Source organism: Anguilla rostrata, chromosome 3, assembly GCF_018555375.3.
Source record: "Anguilla rostrata isolate EN2019 chromosome 3, ASM1855537v3, whole genome shotgun sequence".
Taxonomy (NCBI): Eukaryota; Metazoa; Chordata; class Actinopteri; order Anguilliformes; family Anguillidae; genus Anguilla; species Anguilla rostrata.
The window spans coordinates 15282190-15308235 of NC_057935.1; the positions used below are offsets into that span (position 1 = coordinate 15282190).

At 42.7% G+C, this 26046-nt stretch overlaps 1 protein-coding gene across 5 annotated transcripts; it reads left to right on the forward strand.

Annotated features, from left to right (window-relative positions):
• rnf44 (ring finger protein 44) lies at positions 1 to 25782 on the forward strand. 5 transcript variants are annotated; one of them, XM_064326437.1, is made up of 11 exons: positions 1 to 287; positions 13126 to 13323; positions 14430 to 14652; positions 15511 to 15678; positions 17171 to 17344; positions 17920 to 18081; positions 18399 to 18514; positions 19149 to 19236; positions 19384 to 19505; positions 19693 to 19792; positions 21276 to 25782. In XM_064326437.1, the coding sequence occupies exons 2-11, from the start codon at positions 13217 to 13219 to the stop codon at positions 21336 to 21338; spliced, it is 1323 nt and encodes a 440-aa protein (XP_064182507.1). In that variant the 5' UTR covers positions 1 to 287; positions 13126 to 13216; the 3' UTR covers positions 21339 to 25782. The 5 variants fall into 5 exon arrangements, with proteins under 5 accessions (XP_064182507.1, XP_064182512.1, XP_064182508.1 ...); XM_064326442.1 differs by having other exon boundaries at positions 5 to 287; positions 15511 to 15630; XM_064326438.1 differs by lacking the exon at positions 1 to 287 and adding an exon at positions 10128 to 10735.
• The last annotated feature ends 264 nt before the right edge of the window (positions 25783 to 26046 follow it).

Genomic DNA, 26046 nt, shown 5'->3' on the forward strand with positions numbered 1-26046 from the left:
GTACAGTCCCAGGTCACACACCCAGCCTTCTTCGATGGCTAGACACTCAATCCTATGAAAATTAAGACGTGTTTTAAGCGTGGGACCTTAATGGCGTACAGATTCCAAGCGCTGGGAGAAGCTGATAGTAACGTGTGCACCTTTCGCCCAGTAGTGGTCAAATCCACGGAATGTTCCATTTTCAGGAACGGCTCAAGATAATACCGATGCACTGAAAATGTGAACGAGATGTGGAGGATTACGCTGGGAGAGATGAATGAATAAAATGCTTGCAAATTAACAATCAGGTAACCGATTTTGGGTTATATTTATTCATCGCTTCCGCCTGTGCATGTTGTCTTCTGGGGTTGTATGCGCGCGGTTGCACAAGGTAGCTTGCCATCAGGGTTTCTGTGGCTTGCATTTCGGTCCTGTTTGTCTTTTTACCCATAGCCTTGAGCCCCTCCTTGTTTTGTAGCTAGCTATCTTGCAATGTTTACATTTGGATCAGCTTGTAGCTATAAAGGTACTGGACACCGTCCCTCTGTGGATGTATAAGGGTCCTTTGTGTTCTCCAAAAACTAAATAGAGAGGGGAACAGATTCTCTTAAAGGTTTTGTCACCTCAACAATGGCAATATTCCGGTCTGCAACATTGCAGCGTTTTCCCTGCATTAAAGCAAACGGAGAGGCCTGCGATGCTCAGGTGCAGCTAGTATTTAGCCAGCTAGTTTTAGCTATACATTGAACAAATTGCAAGGAAACAGGGCGAAATGATCCATGCAGTCGTAACTTGAACTGCCAAGATAGCAAAACACGTTAGCGAGCGAGCTAGTAAGCTTTGCAATTAGTTCAAACCAGCAAGTCGTATTGCTTGTTAAAATACAGAATGGCTACCTGCTAGAAAGCTGCAGGAACACGAATAGAACATGGCTTGTCACTGTTACCACAACTGCTTTATAAACTAACGTTAATCGTTTATTTCCGTGCCTTAATTACTGATGCAGGTATATATGCTGCGTAGCTTTTCACTAATTTAACTTCGCTAACTAAAAATGAAACTACTAGCTGTAACCTGTATCCACGGCAAATAGCTAGAAAAAAATCCTAGGTAAGTCGGGTAGTTATGTTAAGCCTGTGTTTTATAGTAAGCAAATTCAGTGTTTCGCTTATTATCTAAGGTTAGTTAACTGGACTAAAGTGTCAGGTATCATGAACATCCAACCTATACCCAACCGCAAACAACGATTTCGGGTAATGTGTTCTGTACCCAGGCATACATAATCTACGTTACCTAGCTAGCTGTCTGACAGACGTGCGGGCTCGTGCACACACTGATAAGAAGTAACAAGAAAGAAAACTGTTGTGTATTAACTAGTTAGTTAATTCTTAAATGTGTGTATATGAGTCCTGTGACTTTGCCGACTAGCTGGCTAACCAGCCTGTATCATCCCACGTTGCCCGTTCTTCGGATGCGTTGCCACAGTCGAGGCATGTGATTAAATATGACACGTTAGCACGTGAACTCGTTTATTAATTAATTTATTTATTTATTGGTTAGGCGGCTATATCTTTACACAGGTGGGCAGATGCAATGGGTCGCCGTTGCTAGCCCACTCGCAGAGTAAAAGGGTCTATCCAGCCAGTCAACTTTCACATCATCGAGGAACATACTTTTATTCGGTGATCTCCAACCCAATGAGCTTCGTTCTTCTTATTGTGACGGGAATGGTGAAATAGTGATGTAGATGTGTGCATCCCGTGTAATGATAGCTAAATATGCTCCATGTAAGCTATCCAGGCCTATAGCTGTGTCTATTTTTGCATGGCCATTTGGGAACCTGCCATGATTGTCAGTGCAAATTGTAACTTACATTCTGTCGTCAGAGTGTTAATTGCAAATTCCCATTAGACTGCAGCTGACGATAACTAATATGGATAGGCGTATGTTATTATTATTATTATTATTAGCCACTTAGGGTGGCTGACAATACATGCTGTCCTTACATTGGTAGGAACACAGAAGATGGCGTGCATTTTACAGGATGCATTTTCCATTAAAATTGTGAAAATAGGTACTGGTTTTTTTTTTTGGGTTGCTTTTTCTGTTTTATTTTGTTGTATGCAGCTTTAAAGAAGCCACAATCCTTCTCTTTGTTTGTTGATAATAAAATTTAAAAAAAAACAGATCAGCCATACAGGGCTAAACGGCATTGGTTTCATGGCTATGTCAGCAGTGGTATGAAGTAAATGTAAGAAAAGGTCTGTGCTCCCTTAGACCAACATGTAGGTTAGAGAATGCTTGATAAATATTCTTGTTAAGACTTCACTTTGGTTCCTGTAACCTAAATTACATCTGCACTTAGCGCCACTGTCCAGGATGCTTTCTGTGGATAACATTACTTCTCAACTTGAATTTAAAGCAACATTTTAATGATCGCCTTGTTATTATTGTGAAGCTTCAATGTCAATAGCCTAGGCAAAATGGAGGAGATCTGAGGTAACCACATTTATTCCCAGACAAGAAAATTGTGACTTTGTAAATATGTATGTATCTATGTATATATTTATGTATTTATATATGTATCTATGTATGTATTTATTTATGTATGTATGTAAGTAAGTAGTATTATAGTAAGGGTGTGGATTTTAATCTGTTAAACCCTAGATGTAGGTCTACTTATATTTGGTTTGTTGTTGGGATTACATGGCTGAGTCAGTAGTCAAGGTGCCCTTGAATTCTCATTTATGTAGAAATACTTTTTTACTTGCAGTATTTAAAAGCATCAACACAGGCTCCTGGTTCACGTCAGGCTAACCACTTTTCGATGTGTAACCTTTAAATACAGGGAATTATTCATTGTGGTTTAGCGGGTCTGCTGTTGCTGTGGATATGTGATGGCTGGGGTCCTTCCACAGGGGGCTTTGACTGTGACCAGGGGTGTTTAAATGGCTCAGAAACAGGTACTACTGGTGAAGCTCACATCATGCAGACACAAATGTGCACAAGAGGAAGTGGGTGTGGCTAAGTCAAGTGTATTACCAGCTTCCTATTTTGCTAACGGCTGCCTGCTTTGTAACTTCAGCGGCTTTTGAAATGGGTGGTGTCCCTCGCATGCTGGGGGATGGGCTGCTCCCTCAGAGTAACTGCAGTACCTTAATTTAACCGGTAGATGATGAAGAGGCACATGAGGCCATGTACTGTAGTAAATGCAGCCCCTGAACAATGTCTGTTCTTGTTTATCACAGGCCTTTAAATAACAGCGCTCTGAATATGACAACGGACTCAACGTAGTGGTAGCAGTGCAAATGATTTTGTAATATGTAATGATATTTAATGCAGTGGCAGCAGACATGCACATTTAAATAATGCTTATTTGGAATTCAAACAAATGAATGGAGCTGGACTTTGAGTAGAGGGCTGAATTAGGTCCATCACGACTGATCGTTTTAAAGATGTTATTTGCTATTGTATACTGCATGAGGGATAAACAATAAATAGGCTTCCTTTGAACATGGTATTGTGTCAGGTTTTATTCTGTTAATAATATGTAAAAAAAAAAAAAAAAAAAATTGGTAAGCAAATATTGTTGCAAATTGTTAATATTATTCATGTTTCCACTTTTTTCTATTTGGAGTGGTCAATTGTGACTTTCTGGGGTCCTACCGCTGCAGAGCTGTGTTGTTATTGTTATCTAATGTAGAAGCCCCAAATTGACCCCATCTGTACTGATGGAGCCACCTGGGGGCTGTTCACAGGCTATATCTTGGCTAGTGGATTATATCTAAATGTACGTTTACATTGTTTTATATGCAATCATATACAGGGTATATGATACAGGGTACTTTCTGAAGCAATCTGTATTAAAAACCCTGGCTTAAGGGTACAACACCAGTGCCCTCTCTGGGAAATTGAACCTGCAACCTCTGTGTTACGTAATGGCACACTGCTGCCCTGTCTTGTCAATCATGGCGGCGATATAGTTTCTCTATATCGGGTCCCTGTGGCAGTCTTTTTCGAAACATTTAAACAGGCGCCGGTTCTATGTCCTGATCTTTTGTAGTAACAAGTAAAATTGTGGGGAGACTAGCGAGGTGAAGCTTGACAACAAAGAAAATGTAAATCTGTGTTCCCAGGTAGCCCTTGAAAACACGCACCACTCTGTAACTTCAAAGCCACCCCCTACAGTGGACACAGATTGCACATACTTTTCACACACTCCCTATATCAGGTCGTACCCTTCCAATTGCAGACAGTCAGGCCTGCATCCTGCCTGTGCGGAGGAGTGTGTAGAGGAGTACTTGGATCAGAGGGTTTTGATGACTGTCTTCGAGGTACCGCACGTACGCCATCTTCAAACGCGTTTGCTCATTTCCCTTTCAGATCAGCTCCGCAGTCACTGGTGAACTGCTACTCTTCTGTTTGTTATTGCACACATGCCGCCGTTGTCAGTGCTTGTGGGCAAATTTCAGTTGCTTGTTCTTTTGGAGAAACAGTACCTGCACGCTAGCATTGCTCCAAAATGGCACGTGGCCAGAAGAACAGTGTTTCAGCCACACTGCTGCTTGTCAGGTCACATCCCTCCAACATTTGGAGGCAGCAAGAGTTAGAGAGGATGGGGCTTGTCCTCACTGTTTGCGTAGTTGCATCTGTAATTATGTTTAATCTGTGTACACCTTGCTTTGTTCGTTTAGTTCCTGATCACACATTTTGGGTCATTGTTTTTGGTGTGTCGTATTAGACGCCAGGGGAAGCAGACTGTGGATTCAGAAACTGACCTGGATTTTCAGTTTTTAACCCTCCCTCTGGAAAATGGCAGGAAGATGTTTAGATACCTAGTAATTACTGGGAATTTCCTCAAGAAGGCCCCCAGTACCCCCTGGGTCAAATTTAGGGTGGGTGTTGAGGTTCCAATCCACCATGGTTTTTAAATGCTTTTATATAGGAGATTATGACACATAAATTGCTCCAGACCTGCCTTGTAGTCCGTAAGTATTTGGACATCGTTTTTGTTTTGGGTCTGTTCCCCAACACATTGGATTTGAAATGAAACGGTGCGGACTGTCAACTTTAATTTCAGGGTAATTACATCCAAACTGTGAACAGCGTGGGAATTGCAGTGCTTTTTATACATAATCCCACCATTTAAGTGCCGGAGTACAGAGCCAAAACAGCAAAAAATGTGTCACTGTCCAAATACGGACTGCATTGTATACGGATTTACTATTGATAGGCTTCAGTGTGAATGGTTCTTGAGTTGCTCTCACTGGATGAGTGGAGCCCAGAATTCCTCAAAGTTGCACCTGCACTGTGAGGAGGGGCATGGAACTCACGCGACTGAAGTAAATCAGGGTGATGTCAAGCATGAACACACCTGGGTTTTCCCCGTGGAAGCAAAGGCTGATGCTCTTGCTGACAACACGCTTGCGCTTGATTATTTGTGATGTGACTTTTTGACAAGTGCGTAGGACTATTTGCTGTATTTTATGCCCCTGATAGGGTGGTTTGAAATGTATTGCACGTGATGCAGTGTGATGGTGTGTGTGTGTGTGTGTATGTAAGGACTTGTGTGTGTTCACGTGTGCATGCATGGGCTTTTTAGCGCTTGCATGTATGCCTGTGTGTGTATGCCCTAGCATCCTGCCTGTAGTCTCTACTAACTTAAGGCTTAATTTATGTTTCTATTTTAAAATGCCATTCATCAGTTTTATCACCTCATTCCCAATATGTCAGTTCAGCCTCAAGACAGTTGGTGCTTTCCTAGCTAAATGCTAATATTGATTTTCATGGGACTGAAGCACATAAACATCAGGATTTTGCTCATAGGTAATGAAACTTCAGTAAGCTCAAACGCTGTCATTGTAACAGTAGATGTTTGTAGTGCTGGAGGTAAATCTGGAGTAACAGAGCACTTATGTGGTACTGTATGTAAAGTGAGATGCATATTGTTAAGGACATGACTATTTCATGTGGCTCGGGATCATTTTCCTTGGTGGCTTTTGGCCATGGGCTGAAATACTGTGTATTTAGTGTCCCTTTATATCATGCTTCTCACGGGAAAATGGCGTGGAAAATGAACACATTAAAATTCAGTCCACACAATCCTGATCAAAATCCATCTATTGGACAGCTTTGGAGATGATTGTACTGATGGCAAACTGTCATTCCCATCTTGTTAGGAAGTCGCATTGCCGCTGCTAATGTAGCCAAATTCATAAGCGCCTTGCTAGTCAGCAAGGCAATCATATAATCTCTTATTGGGGAATGGAGAAGAATGGTGTAGGAAACCTGTAGCAGATTGGCCCCCTTACAGTATTATGAGTGTTGTTGAGTTACTCATTGCAGTTACCCAGCTCCCTGTGTGATAATGGACATCCCTGAAAATAACAAACCTGCTCTTGTCCTGTGAAAATGCTGCAGATATTTCAATAGAGATGCGTGAGCTGCTCTTTGTTTTTTCTCAGACAGGCCTCTTTCTGAAATGTATCAGCATATGGAACAGAACTCTTCATGTTCCCTCTGGCACTTCTGCGCAGACGTGGCAGTTGTGCCACTGTATGGGCTGTGATGTCACCAAAGTGACCTCACAGGTGGGTCCCTTGGTCAGAAGTAGTGAAAATGGTGCCTTTAAACAGGGTGGAATCTGCAGGACTGAAGAAAAATCAGGGCCTGTATTCACAAAGCAATCCTAGAGTAGGAGTACAGATCTGGCATTTTTAGCTGTTCTTTGATGGTAGGAGTTAATGCTACCTGAAAGAACAAGTAGGCTATTCCATAGCTTTCCCAAGCACTTTTTCTGATTTTTTTTTTATAACCAAATGTATCAGTTTATTAGAAACTACTGCTAGAAGTAAAGCAGGCCAGGAATAAACAAGATCAAAATCACCTTAATAATAGAGATATTTTGTTGTTTTAGGTATTAATATGCAAGTTAGAGTCAAATAGATTTCTGTGTCTTTATTTTAAGGACATGGACTGCAATGTTGTTATTTTGATTAGGGGGTCATAATAAAAATAGGTTTGCAAAAATCCAGTTGGGAGAACTACCCGTATGACCCTTCTGTATGCATTGGGAGATGGATTGCCCAGAATTTCATTAATCAATCAAGGCTAGGGGCTTAAAGTAACAAAGGAAAAAGGAGAGCAAATGAACAGACAGTCTGCCTGCGTGCTGAAAAGCACTCGAATAATCCGAATGCAAATGAGATGCTGGAGCCTCATGAGAGAGCGCGAGCTCGTTGGTGATCATAAATTTACCTGGTAGTTTTTTTTTTTTTACATGATGGGTTTCAGCTCTTTTCTTCTTTTTCTAGTTTGCATTCTTTTTAATATAACAATACCAAACGCGTCACATAACTCTGTGAAACGCTTTGGGAAGGCTTGGCCATGCTGGCGAGCAGCGAGCCCCTTTCTGCGAGCGCTTGAGGGACTCTGACTGCAGACGACGTGACTAACGCCGTCCCCTCAGAGCGATTGTTCCCCCAGACAATGGCTCCATTGTGCGGGGCCAAAGATAGATGGAGGGCGGGGGGGGGTCTCGGGTTCAGATCGAGGAGCGCCCGGAACGGGGACCCCCGGAAGGACGAGGCTAAACGCAGGCTTCGCGTCCTGCAAATTTCATCTTTCAGGGGGGAAGAGTAGGAAGGCGGGATATGACATCAGCCCCGCTGACTATGCCCTGCCCCCCCCCCCCCCCATTGCCCCGCCTCCTCCATTTCATTTGATATTCTCTGGGAAGCCACTCTATCCTTCCTGTGCTCTCTCAAAGGCCTGTCTTTTAAGGACAACAAAGCAAAAAATTTAAATAAGAGGAGATACTGTGTTGGTAGGGTTTTTTGTCATTCATGCAGTGATTTTAGCGGCTGTGTCACACTGTGTCTACTTTGACCTGACATAAAGCAATTTGAACGATGGCATCTTTTGAGCCATTCAATCTCAGCATAAACCTCTGTAATCGTTACTGCTCATCTAGATCAAATTTAAAATAGGACCATACATTCTGTGTCTCTTTTTCCCCACCATGATGAGCATTGATTTTCCCTACCTGTGACAATGAAGATTATTTATGTGCTGTAGACATCAGAAAAAAAATCTTATTTAACCAGTTCTGCATTTGAATGATCCTTTTGCTGTCTCCCTCTCTTAGCAGTCTTACACATTGAGAAATGGTTTTCTGCAGCTCGATTTATGAAGTAATCAGGAGTGCTCGCTGATGCCCTCAAACAGGCTCTGGTTGCTGCTGTTCCTTCGTTTTGTTGTTTTCTTTCCCTACACTTGTTGAAAAAAGGTTGGAAAACAGACATCCTTGATCCTATCTTGAATGACAAATGAGAAGTGGTTAATTGTCATTCCTTATGGAGGGAAACTGGCCTTGCTGTGATTGGCTCGTAAACATCCTCTTGGTTATGCAATTTGCTCGGAATAGTAAGCATTTGGAGGCCCCACATTATGTTGTATCAAATGTTTGTTTGATGTCCGGCTTTGCTCTAAGCTTGTACCTTACCTTTCCTAATACCACATGGTTTTATTTCCATTTTTTTTGAAGGATGCCTTTTTCATGCATCTGAGAGGATGCCTTTTTCATGATCCCTATTAAAGATTCTGCAAAACAGATCAAGATGGACCACTGCAGCCCAGCTGGTAGCAATAATATACTTCATACTGGGGAAAAAAAAGTATGCAGCACTGACCGTGAGAACCAACACACGTTGCCATAACTCAGAGAACAACCTGACCTTGTATGCAATGTGTATGTACCGAAGATTTGAAAAATGGGGGCTATTGAGGAGCTCACATTGTTAAAGCAGTGTTCTGATGCTTATATGGGCCCTGGTACTGTATACGAAGCGTGCAAATTCCAGCTGTGGCCAGAAGCCCTGCAGGGCAACACCCAGTTGGCCCTAGTGTCACCCAGGGATGGAGGGTTTCCAGTAGGCGCCGATGGCAGCATCTCACTGCACACCAGCAGCCCTCACTGGTCGATTGGACTCCTGCAATTTCATCTGTTGATCTGCACATGAAGCGTCTTCCTTGGTCTCACGTCTGTGCAAGCATGACCTACAAAGCGCAGTGTGATAAGAAGGAGCGGCTGACATCATCTGCTTCTGAGGAATCGGCAAGGGAGGTTCTGATGAGTGTCGCAGTGTGAGCATAATCTGGCATTCCAAATTGCAATAAGGAAATTTTTTTTAAAAGGATGCGAAATGGATCACTTATATGAGAAGACAAAGAATGATTTGATTGAAAACATGATGCCTTGGAATCACAGTGGAACTACCTCAGAGATCCTGAAAACCAAATGAGCTATGAAATCGGAAGAGAAGAGGATTGGAACAAAATGCAGATGACCACATTTTGATGTCTCTGAATGGGGAGGAGAGAAATTGCTACGGGACACAAGCCAAAAATAGGAGTAATAATAATAATAAAAACAAGCAACTTGAGTCAAATCACTCACAAAAAAAAGAAATAACATTAATATTAATAACATTAATAGATGTATTAATAGAAAGAAGAGCCTCCTGGAAGCATAGCTTAATATTTCTTTTTTTTAAGGGAACTCTTCACCTTACAGGAACATATAGCTTACATATAATGTATATTTTTTTCTAATTTCGGACAGTCCATCTTAATATTTGTTCTTAGGGAAACAAAATTAGTTCTGTGACCAAATGTCAAGTTTAAATGGAACTGCAGTGGTTCTTGACAAGCACTTGAAAAATAATAATCTGAAAAGAAAATGGAATGTGTGTGTGTATGTATAAACAAGGAGCGTGCCTCCTACTCTATAAGAGAATGGTCCAATTTACGTGAACAAAACCAAAAAATCTGAAGAACTGTAAGAAAATATCGTGGACAGTATGGAAGCGTTGTGTTTTTACATGACAGGAGTCTGAAGACGATGTAGGTCCATAAGCCTACCAACCTAAAAGACGGCTGCACTCGTCAAATGACCCCTGACCATCATACCGCAAGATTGCATTAACTGCAGCAGATGTAATTATGTCCAAACCAGATCTGCTGCGATCAGAATTTCTCAAAGTAACAAAACCGCTTGTTTTTTTTTGTTATTTTTAAACAACGTACCTGCGAATTGCCATTGGAACTGGACTTGTACGGCAGAATGAGGAGGAGGCACCTACATCGAGCACGAGTGCGTGGTTCTACGTGAACGCGCGCAGCAATACTTTTATTTCCTTGACTGTTCTGCGGGGAACGACTGCACGCGCACCCGAACAGACAGAATTAAATTGGTGCTGGAGTGCGACTAATAATTCCAAAAAAAGCGGTTACAAACAATTTAAATAACGGGTGTATAAACATGAAACCCATTATTTTTATGGGCCAAATTGACTAATTTTTATGATGACAATATCGGACTTTTGTTGCATCTCGTAGAAGTAGCAGATAGCTAACATTAGCTTCGGGTAGTTGCGATCAGCTAGCTAACAAGAGACAATATCGACTGCTGTTTTGGCTAGCTGGCCAGCTAATCTTAAACACAAGAAACTGGAAGATCGGTGCCTGTTTTTTAATTTTTTTTTAGGGAGCAACGAGCGTGCACGTTTTGTGTATACCTACTTATGGTGTCGCAACCGTAACAAGTACACTTGGGGAAACCCTGCGTTGGTTAGCTAGCTATGTAGTTGGCTAGCTTGATTTTTATTTCCTTGCAGAGAAACACATTGGCCGACAAAGGAAACGGAATATTTTGTACATGTCTCACGTTAATTACCCTGCCCAAATCACAGCGAGGGTAAGTAATATTATCTAAATTACGTATAATTTGTATACAGTGAGCTACCAATTCAGCTACTTAGCAAGAGAAGTAGCTTTGTTTTGTTGAAAAATCAAGCGGAATTCTGTGCATTTCTGTTGATGGCCTGACATTGTTGGAAAGGCGCATTATCCCACAGGTTAAGTTACCCAATAATTACCTCAAACTGGCTCAATTGCTCGATTAATGTATTTCGACTGAACTGCATTACACGTGTAGTTAGCCAGCTAGCGTAGCATTTAACGTTATGCCTTTGTTGTAACTGCAAATGTCATGACGGGATGCCATCTCAAATGTTCGTTTCTATCGTGAGTCGAAACATTGCATGGTTTTAAAATGCCTATGTATCGAGCAGGTCGAACGGATTAAGTACGGGTATATAATTTGAAATAAACGGACTCCCATGACGAACTACATTTTGAACGTTGATCTCTTTGTGCGGTAAGGTTCTTTTGTTATTGCTTTGTTTCTGTCTGAGAGCACATGGCCTGGCCAGCCTTCTCTGTCTGTTAAAGTCGCAGTACCCGCTTTTTCACTCATTCGCGCAGGATTCTGCAGCGCTTGTCTTCAGTCTGGTGAGCGTTTGGGAAAATGTAAAACGGCATGCATTGCTGTAATTAATATGTGCGTTTTATGCATTTTTCCCCCCGAAACGTTTTTGGTAACTTGACTTTCAATGAGCGAGTAGCCCTGTGCAAGCTTGCTAGCTAGCCAGTACTCGCTCGCTGGAAAAAAAAATCGGTGGTGCATGGGTGCAAGGATAGATGAGTAGCTAAACAACATATTTAGCGAACGCTATGCAGTCTTAACCGTCACACAGTCGTACTAGGTATAATATACGGGGTAACGCAACTAGACGCAGATGCTGCCCAAGTTACTGGACGCCAACTGTGTTGGTAATGTTAAATTTGCTTGGCTAACCAACGTTACATTATACGGGTTGGGAGAAACCATTAAGTTAGCCATCTTATGATAATGCTAACGTAAAAATTCTTGTAGATGTCAAAAAATCGAGTGCAGATACACCTTGGTATGTGTTTGAGAAGGTGTCGGTGACGTCATCAATTACGTTATTTCAAACCAATTACCGCCTTTTCATTGCTCAACTGAACTGGAGCCACAGAGTGGGCGTTGCTTTTTTCGCGCAAGACACATTAGAGGCCTCGGCCCCCCCATGTAACTGCTGTGAGCCAATCAGAGGCGAGTGCGAAGAGGGAACCAACTGGCCCCACTGCTAATCTGTTTTTTTCTAAATAACAATGTTTTTTTCGGGGAGTCTTATTCATCCAGAGATTGACTTGCCACATCTTCTGTGTTCTAATATTATTATCAGTGCATTTTGTACGTCTTTTAATTGTAATCCTTCTAAGAATTCTTACAAGACGTTTAGATATGTTTGACCTGAAGCAGGTTTTGTAATGCATGTCTTTTTAAAAATAATAATAAAGCAGAGCAGTGTTATCACGATTATCCCGTGTCCATGGAGTGTTCATAAGCCCAGGATACATCACACTTTGGGAAATGTAGGCAAATTTTATTCTGAGCCAGCTTACATCACTCTTTCTCTTGAGAAACAGGACAGCATCATTGTTTTCACAATTGTTAGAGGAAATGGTACACTGGCAGAACTCTCAATTATATAAAAATGGGAATTTGACAGGACTGCCAAGGAATGAGATTTGCTAATGGGTAAAATTGGGAGCCCTGGAAACCCATATAAGTGCTGGCTAGCTCCATCCTCTTCTGATCAGGTGCAGCTTTACCATAGTGGCCTGCTGTCCTCACAAATGAAGCCATAAATCCAGGATTATATCGATTTAGCAGCATGCAAGCTTAGTAATCAGACTTTGTCCATTCAGTATATTATTGTAATATTTGGCACAGAATTGTTTTGCATTTTTATGCATCTGACTCGGTAGAAAACATGTTTGAGGCCTATCATGCTGGCCTGCATTGGTGTTGCTGTATAACTGTGTATGTGTGGTTTGATTTTTACTAGCCAGCTATGGAGTTTAGTGTCACATGTCTACAGGTACTGCCATCTGTCATATGGCTGGTTTTTCAGGATGTATTGGAGCTGGTTGTAAAATTGTCCGTTTAGTAACCTCAGATGTCCTACGAGGGGTCAAAACAGTGTATGAGCAGGCATGGGCAGTATTTGAAATGTATAAATTTGAAATATGTATTTTCATGTGTACCTTTCATATATAATAAGGGTTGCCAGATTTTTTATCTTCTCCACACTTTTGACTAATTTGCAGATAAATTCTTAAGTTTTCAGTATTTTCAAATAAGATGAATGTTTGTGTATTTTTGCCCGTCACGAGTGGGAGTGCCCGTAGAGTAAGCCCGTACCCCCCTCTCTGCAGGGTGAAGACAATCCCAGATTTTGAGACACAAGTGCCTCCTGTGCTCACGTTCTCCCGCTCCTGAGCGTGGCTCGTCCTCACGACATCACCAATGCGACCATGGGAAATCGCAGTGAATAGGCGGCCACCAACAGCCCCCTTAAACCAGAGGAGGTTCCCAGGGGAACCCTGCAATACCCCAGTGCATCTCAGGAGAAGGTGAGCGAACCCGACCGCGACTTTGACCAGGATCGCGACAGCTAACGAAAAAGAACCCGAAGCCACAGCCCTCAAACGTTCAGAGGAGACCTCGTCTACGAGTCATGTTGCTTGCATTTGTTTCCGATTGTGGTTGTCCACAGTAATAATGACAATAATAATTATAATAATAATAAAGGAGTGCATTTATTTAGGGCTTTTCAAGATCTGATTGCTTCATAGTGAAGGGGGTTAAAATGTCCACAGTCACCACTGACGTTCATGGTAATGGTTTAAATTAAAAACAACAACAAAAAAAACAACTAAGAGCCCTCAGTGTTTCCATGTAATGTTGAGGTAAAAATAGTAAAGGGATTTGAGCAGTGAATTTTCTTATTGTACAGAATTCCACCCATTTCAATTTTAATTGCACTCCTGTCATTCCTGTACAAAAGCATTTTTTGCGGCCAAAGTTCAGTAATGCTGTAAGAAACGAGCAAAAATAAGAAAACAAACATTGCACTGGCTGAGTCAGCTGTGTTGTTAATAGACACGTAAAAAGATTTGAGCAAAAAAAGAATAATGCAAACAATTATGTAATCATAAAAGTTGAAGTGAACTTGGTTTAATAATAACCGTAAAAATTACTATATGGTTTGGGTTGTGGCAGTGTTCTCTAGCCGGTTGCTAGGATGCTTCTGTCCATGTGTTTCTCAGTATCTCTGAGCAGAAACTTTCCTTGTGCTGTCCTCAAACATTCTCTATGACCAGGAGAGAACTCTGTTATATGAGTTTATGGGTCAGTTGGCGACCAGTTGATATGTCCCATCTGCCCATTGCTGAGTGCTTTTCTCTCTTACTCTGATGGTTTTAAAATGGTTACATGTACTCATAGGTTCTTTTTTTAGGATAAACTCCATTACTGACAGGACAGTAGTTTCTGAAACTGTTCACCTTGATTAGTAAAGGCTAGTTTTATCAGATAAACTGCTTTGACATAGCCCGTAATGTGTCTTGGTCATAATACATGTGACTTGGATTTACCTGCTTCTCCTGTGTAATACCCAGCTGTGTGCGTGCGTGCGTGTTTGTTCGTTTGTGTGGCTATCTGTGTGTTCTCTGCTTAGTCCTCCCGGGAGAAGACAGTGGGGGAGGAGAGACAGGCCCATACTGCACAGCTCCCTGCCCCAGGATGAGAGCTTCCAGCACCCCCTCTTCCCCCAGCATCAGCAGCACCTTTCCTTAGATGAGTCCCGAGCGTACAGCCACACCAGCGTCCCGCCACGAATGCTCCACCCTGCTGCACACCCCCCCCAGCAGAGCCCCATCATGGTGGACCTCCACGAGCAGGTAACCAACCTCCACCCCCCCCCCCCCAAAAAAAACTTCAGTGTTCCCTTCCCATAATCTCAGTGATGTTCTGACACCCCCCACATAAAGAACTATAGTAAAACTCATCTGCCATTGTGGGATTCATTATTATTTGAATTTGCCCCAACTGGAAAGATCCTCCCATAATAGTGTTTACCAAAACAAAATGAGTAAAAGAGGTCATTGTGGGGCCTTTTTTTAATACTTTCATGTTTTCAGTCAAAGTGTAGAGCGGGGGTGTCCAATTAAATTCCTGTAGTCGTGTCCGCAGCTGTTTATGGTTTCCTTTTAATCGGCTGCCAATTAAGGCCTTAAAAACAAGGTGTGTGGATTCTTTAGCCAATCAATGACGTGAATGAATCACTGGTGCCAAGAATACTCTGAGAATTAGCGTACACTTTGGCCTTCCAGACTGGAGTTTGACGCCTGTGGTGTAGAAACATGTAAAGTGACACTACCTCACTCATAAATGTGCTGCTGCAATTTCCTGTGCTGTCCACCATGGCCCCACCCACATGACTGTGTCCCCAAGTTCGAGTTTTGTTCTTAGCAACCTGCTTCATTAGATTTGCTTTTAACCGTAGTTGTTCCCTGGCTGCTAATCTGGGAAACTGCAGCAATGCAACGTGGGCTGCGTTATCTGGGCTTTTCATAAGCTTTTTAATGTTAATGAATTATCTCCATTGCACATTAGGGTGCTGATGAACATAAAGGCCTCTAATGTCCCATTTTCTGTGCTCTAAAGTGTGTATATGCAGTGCGTACTGGATAAAGCAAACACTGGCTTGGCTGCCCTTCATGTGTACACACCTTTTTTTCCCTGTGTCTGTCTGCCAGATGCACCAGGGACCAGTGCCCATATCTTACACGGTTACCACAGTGACGACCCATGGGTTCCCCCTCCATGCCGGCCAGCCTATCCCAGGGTGCAACGCTCAGCAGCTCCCAGCATGCTCGGTAATATTGAGCGGACAGCACACTCTGCTCTGCTGCCTACCTCCTCCCGTGAGTTTGAAAAGGAAGAGCCGGCATAACAATCAGAAACTACCGGGCAACCAAACGCAGCTGTGAGACCCTAGAAAATGTATCATACCAAACAAAAGCACAGCTATGATTCCTGAATACCGCAAATTCAGCTACATATCACACATAGCCGTGATATCAAACACTGTTAGGATAGCAAAAGCACGGCCATGATGCTGAAAGTACATTTACAGCTCCTTGTTCATTGGTTCCTTACCACAGAACCACGGAACCATTGGTAGCTAATGATACCAAACCCTGGAATACATTTGGTTCATTTGATGTTGGGTTATCTGATAGCTGAAAAGCAATAACTGAAACTAGCACGTTCGTCACTATCTGCTAACTGCTTATTTACTTGACTAAACTTTTAACTTTTATTCTGTGAGTTTTTTTTCATAAGGCACAAATTAAAACGCACTTGACGTGCAATGTTTGTTACATGAAATGTGGCCGACCTGGATTGATGACCGCAGTGGACACGAATGTGAGGGACCAGGAACTTTCGGTTGCCCGGAAGCTTTTTGTCGTTACGCCAATTTCAGTGCATGTAGAGCATTACCACCACCCCCCCCCACCCACCCACTTAGAGATTCTAGGGTTTTCATTCGCTCACCCTGAATCACATGACCATAAACACCCACTGTGCAGCACCCACACTCTGTGACATCATCATTGTATTATTTCAGGATTTCTCCGTGGCTGCACTTTGAAATGACCAATCAAGTGAGCCTTTAGTTGACCGCTGTGATTGTTGATCATCTCCACCCCACACAGTTCCGTTCACCATTGTGTCGCACGTTGTCCTGTGTTTATCTTGCGCTCGGTTTGTGATGGTTCTGATGATGTGGTTCACTCTTTTGTTTCTGGTCATAGGGGTCCCCAGTCCTGCTTGTTGGGGTCCACAGTCTTATCTCATATGGACCTGTGTGTGTGTGTGTGTGTGTGTGTGTGTGTGTGTGTGGCCTTTGGTACCAGCCCAGCACTAAAACACCGAATTCAACTTAGCAAGGTCTTCGTGGAAGTGTGTCATTCGTTGCGTAGTCGAATCGAATGTTTTACCGCTGGGTTAGAACAAAAGCTACACCCACACTGTCCCTTCTGAAAACGTCAAAAGAGACTGGGTGGGCCCTGTGCTGACTGTCACAGTCACATGACCCAGCGGTCTTTGCTTTCGGCTAGCGTCTACAAAATTGTCCCACTGCATCTGATTCCGCACTGTGTGTGCAGTCTCTTAAAATCTGAGCATGTAAATGAGACCGCTTCTTTTTAAGACGCTGTCACTGATGTGGAATAAAGCTCCTGCCTGTCGGAATGAACGGGCAGATTTCCCTCTTAAACCGTTAGCGGGCTCTGAGTCCAAAGGACTGCCGAGTGCTTTGAGGGGATGAGAGACTAACTAGCGTAACGTTTCCTTGTGATTGACATGCAGTTTTTCTTGTTTTTTTTTTGTGTGTCTGCTTTGCCTCCCCAGTTGATCCAAGCCTGTACGATGCAGCACATGCCAGTGTCTTACCAAGCCTTTCCGCCTCTGATCTCCAGCGAGCATTTTATACTGCACCCCCCTCCCCCCGTACCCCCCCACCAGCCCCCCCACCTTGCTCCGCTGAGCCAGTTCGTCCCACTGCAGCCCCAGCCCCCCCGCATGGTAAGTACGCCTCTCGAAGCGTCTACAGTGGATCCCCAGACTACACGCCTTCAGGTTTGCTCAGAAAATCCACCAAGGGTGCCATGCAGAGAGGGACATAGTGTGCAGCAGCCCCCAAAGGCCCTTCAGGGAACAGCTGAGCCAATCAGAGAGCAGGAAAGTTGGGCAGAGCAGATTTGCATAGCTTATAGACATGCTCAAAAAGAAACACATTCAGATATACTTAATGTTATATATTAAGTTGTGTGTATATTTTTGTACTTAAAAAAATAAAATAGAATGAAAGAATTAAACCGTATTTTAAATAAAACTGTTCCAGCGATGGAGTGGACTCTCCTAATTCAGTTAAGTTTATCAGTCTGACCAACCTGCATCCGATAAAATTTGAACTGCTGTGCATTTAGTATAATTTCAGTCCCGGTAGTGTAGTATAATTGCAAACATGATTTTATGAATATGATTTAAATTAATAGTTATTAGTCTTTAAGCAAGGTTAAAGATCTTGTTTGGAGTGCTAATTCCATCTGTGTGCTGATTGGTGATCTCTGACCACCCCCACACCCTGTCTTCTGCAGCCTCTACAGAGAGTGGACAATGAAGTGGAGATGAGAGGGGAGCAGCACCCTGTCGGGGGGTTCTCCTACAGCCCCACCCATCACCCACCAGCAATGCCCCCGTCTGTGCCCCTCCAGTACCTCCCTCAAGACCCCCTGCACCAGGACCTGCCCTTCGGAGTGGTGAGTGGTAGGAGAGGACGCGGCCCTTCTCAGGCTCAGGCTAATAACTTTATTTGTACAGCGCGCTGCATACATGGTGCTTACAAGAAAGCATTGGCGGCCTGTCACTTGCTTGGACGGATTGCTGGTTCAGACATACTTTTGATTAGAGTGAATTGGAATGTGTACATTAGCATATTTATCCAGTAAGAGTGATGTCATCCATCCATCGTTTGTGTTTGCTCACTCTTGATTTAAAAGCCATTGGTATATAATATAATCCTATATATAATATAATCCTCAGATGATGATCATTCTCTCTCACTCTCTCTCTGCAGCCATACCCCCACGTGTTGCCACGACGAGTTAGCGGACAGAGATACCGTCTCCAGCAGCCCTTGCCCCCGCCGCCCCCTCCTCCACCCTACTACCCAAGCTTCCTGCCCTACTTCCTGTGAGTGACACCGCACAGATTAAGATGGTCGAAGAACTAACAAAATGTCTGATGGAGAATGGCGTCTGCAGGTTGTAGTCAGATTGTAGGCAGTCTTAATGTGTGCTTTCATGAATATTCAAGCAGCCCATGGGCATTAAGCCAAGCAAAGATCTTGAGAACCTGATTGAAATAAATCTAGCTAGCCAGCCAGCCAATTTATTGGTAATGCAAGGAAATGTGATGGCATAAATGAATGCATTCTTCAATCTGGCAAGGCAACTTCCCAAACAAACGTCAAACCTACACCATAAATACTGCATGTGAGAGGAAGCACTGTGGAAGGGTGGGTAGTGTCATAATGCCCAAGGCATTACTAATCAGTTATTCAAAGAAATACGGCTAATTTAGTTTATGTGCAAAATGGCTCAGTCGTGACAAGGCTGGACAAAATCCAACTGATTTCCAGTCAAACACTGGGATAGCAGAATGCTGCTTACGATGCATAATGTTGTGGTACACACAGACAGAAAATCCAGGTGCAGTCTTTTTCTCTGTGGCACAAATCCACAAGAAGGCCGCACGAGTGCACTAGCCGTCCCATCTGCGCGCTGGTAACGGAAAACTGACTGACTTTGTTTGTTCGTCTGCGCAGCTCGATGCTTCCTGTGCCTCCGACTGCAGTGGGGCCAGCCATCAGCCTGGACCTTGACGTGGATGACGTGGAGATGGAGAACTATGAGGTGTGCGAGCGTGTTTGCGTGTGTGTGTGTGCAAATGTGTATACACGTGTGCTGCCCACTGTGTGTTCAGTGGACACGTAGTGCACGTGTTCCACCGTGTCTCCCAGACACAGCTGTGACTGACTGCCTGGCATGGCTCTGTTACAGGCGCTACTGAACCTGGCTGAGAGGCTAGGGGAAGCCAAGCCTCGCGGACTCACCAAAGCCGACATAGAGCAGCTTCCGTCCTATAGATTCAACCCCGAGAACCACCAATCTGAACAAACTCTGTAAGAAGTTCATTTCAATACACCCATGCATTTATCCCTTCATTCTTTCACTATGCAAATCAATTGATTCCGATAGTTTATCCATTAAAACAAGCAGTGCTGCAGTGGTTATTTATATGTGATCTTGGCTGAAGCTCAGAATGTAGGTGCTGTTTTTCCTCATGCTCTCTGGTCTGATTTCTTCCAGGTGTGTTGTGTGCTTTAGTGATTTTGAGTCGCGGCAGCTACTTCGAGTATTACCCTGTAACCACGAGTTCCATGCTAAATGTGTCGACAAATGGTTGAAGGTGAGACTTAATTAAATTCCCAGTTTCCTGCAAATTCCAAAAACATGGAGACAGTGGGAGAAACTGCTTGGGGGGAAAAGGAGTATATGTGTATTTTTAATGACATTTGTATCTTTTTATGGCTCTGTTTATTTATTTGCGCTTATCTAGGAATAACAGTACGATTTACCCTTAACTTTTATAAAGGGCGATGCATTTACTGTGCTTACTTTGTACTGTTATATAGTGAGTGTTCAGCAGACAGAGCAACTTGCTATTGTTCCTATTTAGAGCTTGCTGTCAGTTAGCTATTATAACAGTTTAGCGATATAGCAAAGTAGCTATTCCCATAGTCCCAGTCAACCTGACAGAATGGTGAGCATCACAAATTATTGGATGTTAAATGTTTTAATATCAGTAACAAGTAATTGTTGAACATATAATTGAAAACGTGAACATGAATTTGATGAGTTAGTAGATGGTGATAAATTATAGGATGATATTTAGGATTCCTCAGTAGGAAGTTATGTAAGACATTTTGAGCCTGTCTTATGTGACCCAGATGGAATAATGGAATAGTTTGTAATTTTGTATCAATTAAGTCTATGTAGCCCCTTCGTGCCTGGGGAAGCTAACCTTTACCCTAAGCCCTCTTTGGAATTCTCAGGAAGTGTGCTATTGTGACATCACAATGGCCATCACTACTCAGAATTTTCATTCATAGTTGCTGCTTTGATGTTGTTCTGGTTCCATTAGATTTACTGGCCTCTCTTGGCTGTGGCATTGAAGTCATGACGTGTGCTTCCCTGAGCAAGTTGTTGAAATAGTTCAATTTCTATCTGCAAAAGTCAAAAGTTTAGATTGCTATGCTTTTTGAAAATCTCTGCCAGAGAGCACAGTCACCCAAATAGTGAGTGACGCACTTTTTCTGTGAGTGCACCCTTTTGTTGTTTCCAGCCAATCTGTTGCTCTGAGCAAGCTGGTTTTTTATATATAATAGCTGTAATAAAAAGATGCTGCAGCATTGCTCTCTGGGTTTTTTGCAGCAGGTTCACATCTCAAATAAACAACACAGAGTTTGCTTGACTCTGGGGAGGAAGTGAAGCCTTTCACCCTGAGTAGGATAAAAATATTGGTATAAATATATTGATGAATCATAATTTGCTTGTGTTCCTATGCAGCTCTGCATACCAGTGATAATTAACATTTACCTTTTAAAAAGCGATGTAAATGATAAATAATGCAGAGGTAGGTACAGGTATATTGATGGTAGGCTGTCTCTGGTCTAAGAGTGTTGTTAAAATCGCTGTTGCTAATATAACTGTAGTTCTCTTGCTTTATAAGTCCCTTGGGATAAGAATATCTACTAAATGAAAGTATTGTAGCATGAAAGAAGTTCTCTGGTGTGGCTGCCTGGGAACCAATAAATGGCTTTGGTTCTTGGGTGTGACAGGTTGAAATTTTGACATTTGGCATCGCTAACGTCCCTCTCCCTGCATTGCAGACCAATCGTACCTGTCCAATCTGTCGGGCGGACGCATCGGAGGTCCACAGGGACGTCGAGTGAGTCCAGACTCCAGTTTGTCCAATGGGAAAGCAAGCGCGTTAGTTGGAGCATGCTCCATTTGGGATCACGGGACTCCGCCCACCTGTCCCGAGTTCCCTCCCCCCCCGCAAAACACACACAAAAAAAAACTCCCGCCCCCCTCCCCATCTCGAACAATACTCAATCTCGGATCGTGTTTGGGGCCCTCTTTCCACCTCTGCTGTGCGTTGTGTGAGTTTGATGAAAGCTACTGCCTAGTATAGCCACATAGCCACAGAGCTCTGGAGTTGTGTAGTGTGTACTTCTCTCAGTTTTTCGCCCTTGTGTTACCGATACTCCAAAGATTTAACCTGTAATATCTGTTGTTGTGTTTTAACTTTAAGGGAAACAAAATTAGGCTTTTTTTCTTCTTTGATTATTTTCTAGTTGATATTAGAATCATTCCAAGTACTTCACCAGTGATAGGGTTACAGGAGTGTGGGGCTGTGAGATTGGCAGACCAACACAAAGATGAATTTAAAAAAATAATAATAAAAAGGTTAATAGGAACCTGAAGCATTCCGCTGGCTTGGAGAAAAGGCTTGACCATCAGAGATGCATGTTCGTATAGGTGATGGGCAAAAGTGACTTGTTGTTAATAATGTATGTTACGCAATAATGTATTGATGATTTTAATATTACTTTCCCACTTTTTTCTTTATAATTTTTTTAAAAACCTGCGAATGCTATTGTGAACGTCTGACTTGCTGTGGTTAAAGTTGCAGTATCTCTTTAAGGCCTGTGGTTAAAAAAAAAATGGATTGGAGCTGATGGACAGACCTCGGTTCAGTACCCTCCACTAGCTTTCCCTCGGCAAAAAAAAAAAAAAAAGTAGCTGAAAGCTGTTTGGAAGAAGGAGCGTCGCAGTGGAGTTTCTGTCGTTGCTCTTGCAGCAGGCGTTCGTCCCGCTACGGTTGGACAGACGGACAACGCGGGCACAGAAGATCACGTCCTGCAAGCGCCACGCCCAAGCGCCACGCCCTCCGGCTCCGCCCCCCCCCCCCTCCCCCCGGCTCCCCGAAGCCGAGCTTTTGGCTGAGCACGGCCCGCAGGATCCAAGGGGAATTCCCGGGGGGGTGAGGGGGTTTGCATGGACTGTTGATTTAGATTAGCAATATTTAAATCAAGAATCACCACCGTTTAACCATTAACAGAGAAAAAACAAAAAAACAAAAAAAAAAAAACAACAGCAACAAAAAGCAGAAGAAAACACACACAAACGAGGAATACTAGATAAAACCAGGAGGAACCGGGTCTGAGGGACGGCCGACGACCGGCCGCCGTCTGCACTTGTGCGTCGGGGGGGAGCGGCGGGGGAGGAGGGGCGCCGTCGGACCGCTTTTGCAGAGAGCAATACGTGCAGCGAGTGCCGGTTTTCAAACCGAACACTTCCCTCCGTTCGGGGATGGCCAGGTTTGTCCTGGTTCGTGAGCCAAATATTCAATATGCTTTCAGCTCTGCCTTCTCAAGACCTTGACAAAGCACAAACATCACCAATCTTAAAGAAGAAAAAAAAAAAAAACCTCTGTCATTTCCACTTGTTTTAAGAGTGTAAGGTTTTTAAAATTGTCATGGGTTTTAATCTTTAACGATAGAGGACAAGAAGGATGAAGTGACAGTACTAACATGGTATATATGTACGTGTGATCCCTAGGCAAAACTTGGTCAGGTCTCGATCCTTGTGTTAGGTGGTGTAAAAAGATACAGCATTTTTCAGCATAGCTATCGTGTGAACGGCTTAAATTATCGTCTTGTTTTTGAAGACAGAAGAATGTTTTAAACGGCTTGAATTGCATTGCATATTGAACCTTGTGTGTGTAATTGGTGGCAGTTGTACAGTGGGGGGAGGGGGAGGGGGTGGGTGGATGAGGGAGGGATTTTGAGTGACAAAAGAGCTGAGCGATGCACTGGACTCTTCTGTTCTCAGATCAGCTGGCTCGGACCTCCGCTGCTCAGTCCGGAGGCTGAGGGGAATATGAAATGCTGTTCTGGGGTCTTTCCAAGTGCTCTGTAATCAGGGGGGACTCCGTAGTACCGCCCCTTAAAAAAAAGCTCTTCTCCGCAGTCTTAAGATGGTGGCTGTCCTGCCCAGGGTTAAGGAACCTCGCCATGTTTTATAGAGATGTGTCTGGTGCCACAAGTGTGTCCGCTCGAATATAAGCCATTTTAACAAGTTTAGCCCACAGTTTAGGTAACAAACCTAAATATACATATCTGTTCACTGGCATATATATTGTGAGTTAAAAATAGATTTCACTCAGGGCCGTTCAGCTGATTTAAAAAAATATATATATAGAATAAAGGAAAACAGTTGATTTCAGATGGGGTTGATGCCGCGATGGAGACAGGTATTTTTTTTTTTTTTTGTTCATGGTGGTGGTTTTCCTCAGGCCGTATGTAGTTTCTAATATAACCAATTGAACATGTACTCCTAATTTTTGCCAAGTGTAGTGGATATGGCATCTTTTAAAGACAGGCATGCAAGCAAAAAAAGTACAATAAAGAAGTTATAAATAGAGAAAGAAAAAGAGGCAACGTGTCACTGCGACCTAACATCAGAACGTATGTTAATCAAACTGTTAAAGTTCGGTTTCTGTGTTCTTGTATTTGAATGATATACATATAAATATATATATATCTATATCTATATCTATATTTACACACATACACACTGGTCGTGTTTCTATTTTAAACGTGTGCCTTTGCACACACTATCCTACCTAAACCACTTCCAAACTGATCCTAAAGGTGTTTGCATGATTTTAAAAGATTTTAAAAAAATACGAAAAAACGTGTGTATTTTGAGTGAAAGATATCTAGAAAATGGGGCGGGATGTTATTTAACTGTGCACAATATGCATGCGTTTCTGACCAGGTCCCAGCTGGTTTTTAGCTCTAGTTGGCTTTGGGTGTGGGAGGGGGGGGTGGGGGGTTGGGGGGGGGAATTTGAGGGTGGGGTCGGGGGGATTTTTTGCTCAGCTGATGACTGCCACGCACTGTACTGCACACATTTGTAATATTCCTGAATGACTACAAGATTTTATTGCTGTAGTAGTGTCATAATTCAAGTCTTTTGGAACTGTGAAATAACCTGCTTTTGTAATTTGGCCTGTGCGTTAGGGGCTGAGACCACATTGGAACCTCTTATCACTTCAGTGACTGAAGATGACAAGCCTGGGAACTAGATATTTGAAAGCCATATAGTGAAAAGGTGCTAGATGTTACATTTTAGCTATGTTGCTACTCTTCACTTAGCGGAATGCAATAGTTTGCCATGTAATCTAACAGCATGCAGTGCTAATGCCCCCCAAGAAAATGGTCATCTACAGTCATGTGATTGTGTCCAAGGGAGAGAGGGTATCAAGGAAGAGATTCTCTTGTTACAGTGGCATTCAAAACCACGAAAATCGAGCTTACTGTCTGAGAAACAAAACCAACTATTGTTTTTTTTTTCCATTGATCTCACACAGGTAGTCTAAAATCACCTACTCGTAAAAGTCTGCCTTAAATTAGTTGGATTTGTAGTGTCCAGGACATGTTACGAAAATGTTACGTCTGTCGTCATACTGCCACCAGTCTGCTTAGAATCAGTGTTTGACCCAGCCTTTGTATCTTAAGGCTTTTAACAGCATTGCCAAAATTTTTAGCAGTTTGGAAAAGGCTGGCCGTTTAGATGATGCCGTCGTTTGGCGTTCCAAAGGATTCCTCACCAAACCCTTAAGTCTCCGCTCACTTCAAGTGCCACATTTGGGCTGGTGGAAGTTTCGTTTAGAGTTGGGAAAAATCAAATAGAATCTTGTAGTCCTTCTGTGGTTCAATTAATAAATAAGTAATCTCACAGCTTGTGTGGTGCAAACTTGTATTCCAATAAGCAGCTAAAATTCTTTAGGATTTTGTGATTTGTTGATTGCTCCGTAGATGCCACTGATTGTTTACCAATGATTTTTTGCTGCGGTGGGATAGTGGATTGTTTACTGTTGTAATACTCGCCCTGGCCTCTAGGGGTCCTCGCCTGAACTCCAGACTACCCGCCCGCCAACCGGACCAGGGGCACGTGTTCTGTGTTAGGAAGATTTTTTGCTTTGGTACTTGCACATTTACAGTTACCTCATTTTTGCCATGTTTGTATTTGGAAGAAAAAAAAAAAGAAAAAAAGCTAATATATATTATATATAGGAAATGGTTCTTAATGCTATAATTTTTTCATTCCATTGGAATCATATTGTTTGTAGCATTTAACATATAACTAGTTATAGTGTATTATATATACATCTGTATACTGATTGAAATTTTTAAGATTTGTACTTTTTTTAAATGAAAGTTGCTAGTTCTGCTTTACCGAGTAGTGCAATCATATTTTTTTTAATTGTTGTGGCTGATTTGAGAGGGTTGTTCACTAATAAATGTATGATGTATACCAGTATAACCATGACTACTTGTTCTCATTAAAAACCATCATCATGAGATTCACTGATCCTTCAGTAGTGTTTGGTATTTGCTTTAATACTGAGTGCTAGCCATTTATGGTTTGTTCAGCATTTGCTCTTCCACACAATGGGTGACATTCAGTAGTTATCTGATAGATGGAGATGAACCATCTGGTTTTTAAGATGATGTTTTAAGATGCATGAAAGACTACTTGCAGTAATACACTTTCCATACGCATTAATACCAATCTAACCAACTACTG

Bases quoted from the DNA above. Each gene is read 5' to 3' on its own strand.
- rnf44 (XM_064326437.1), top strand. From the start codon at position 13,217: ATGCGACCATGGGAAATCGCAGTGAATAGGCGGCCACCAACAGCCCCC. The intron at 19,506-19,692 runs GTAAGAAGTTCA...GATTTCTTCCAG, and splicing joins CACCAATCTGAACAAACTCT to GTGTGTTGTGTGCTTTAGTG. The intron at 19,793-21,275 runs GTGAGACTTAAT...CCTGCATTGCAG, and splicing joins GTGTCGACAAATGGTTGAAG to ACCAATCGTACCTGTCCAAT.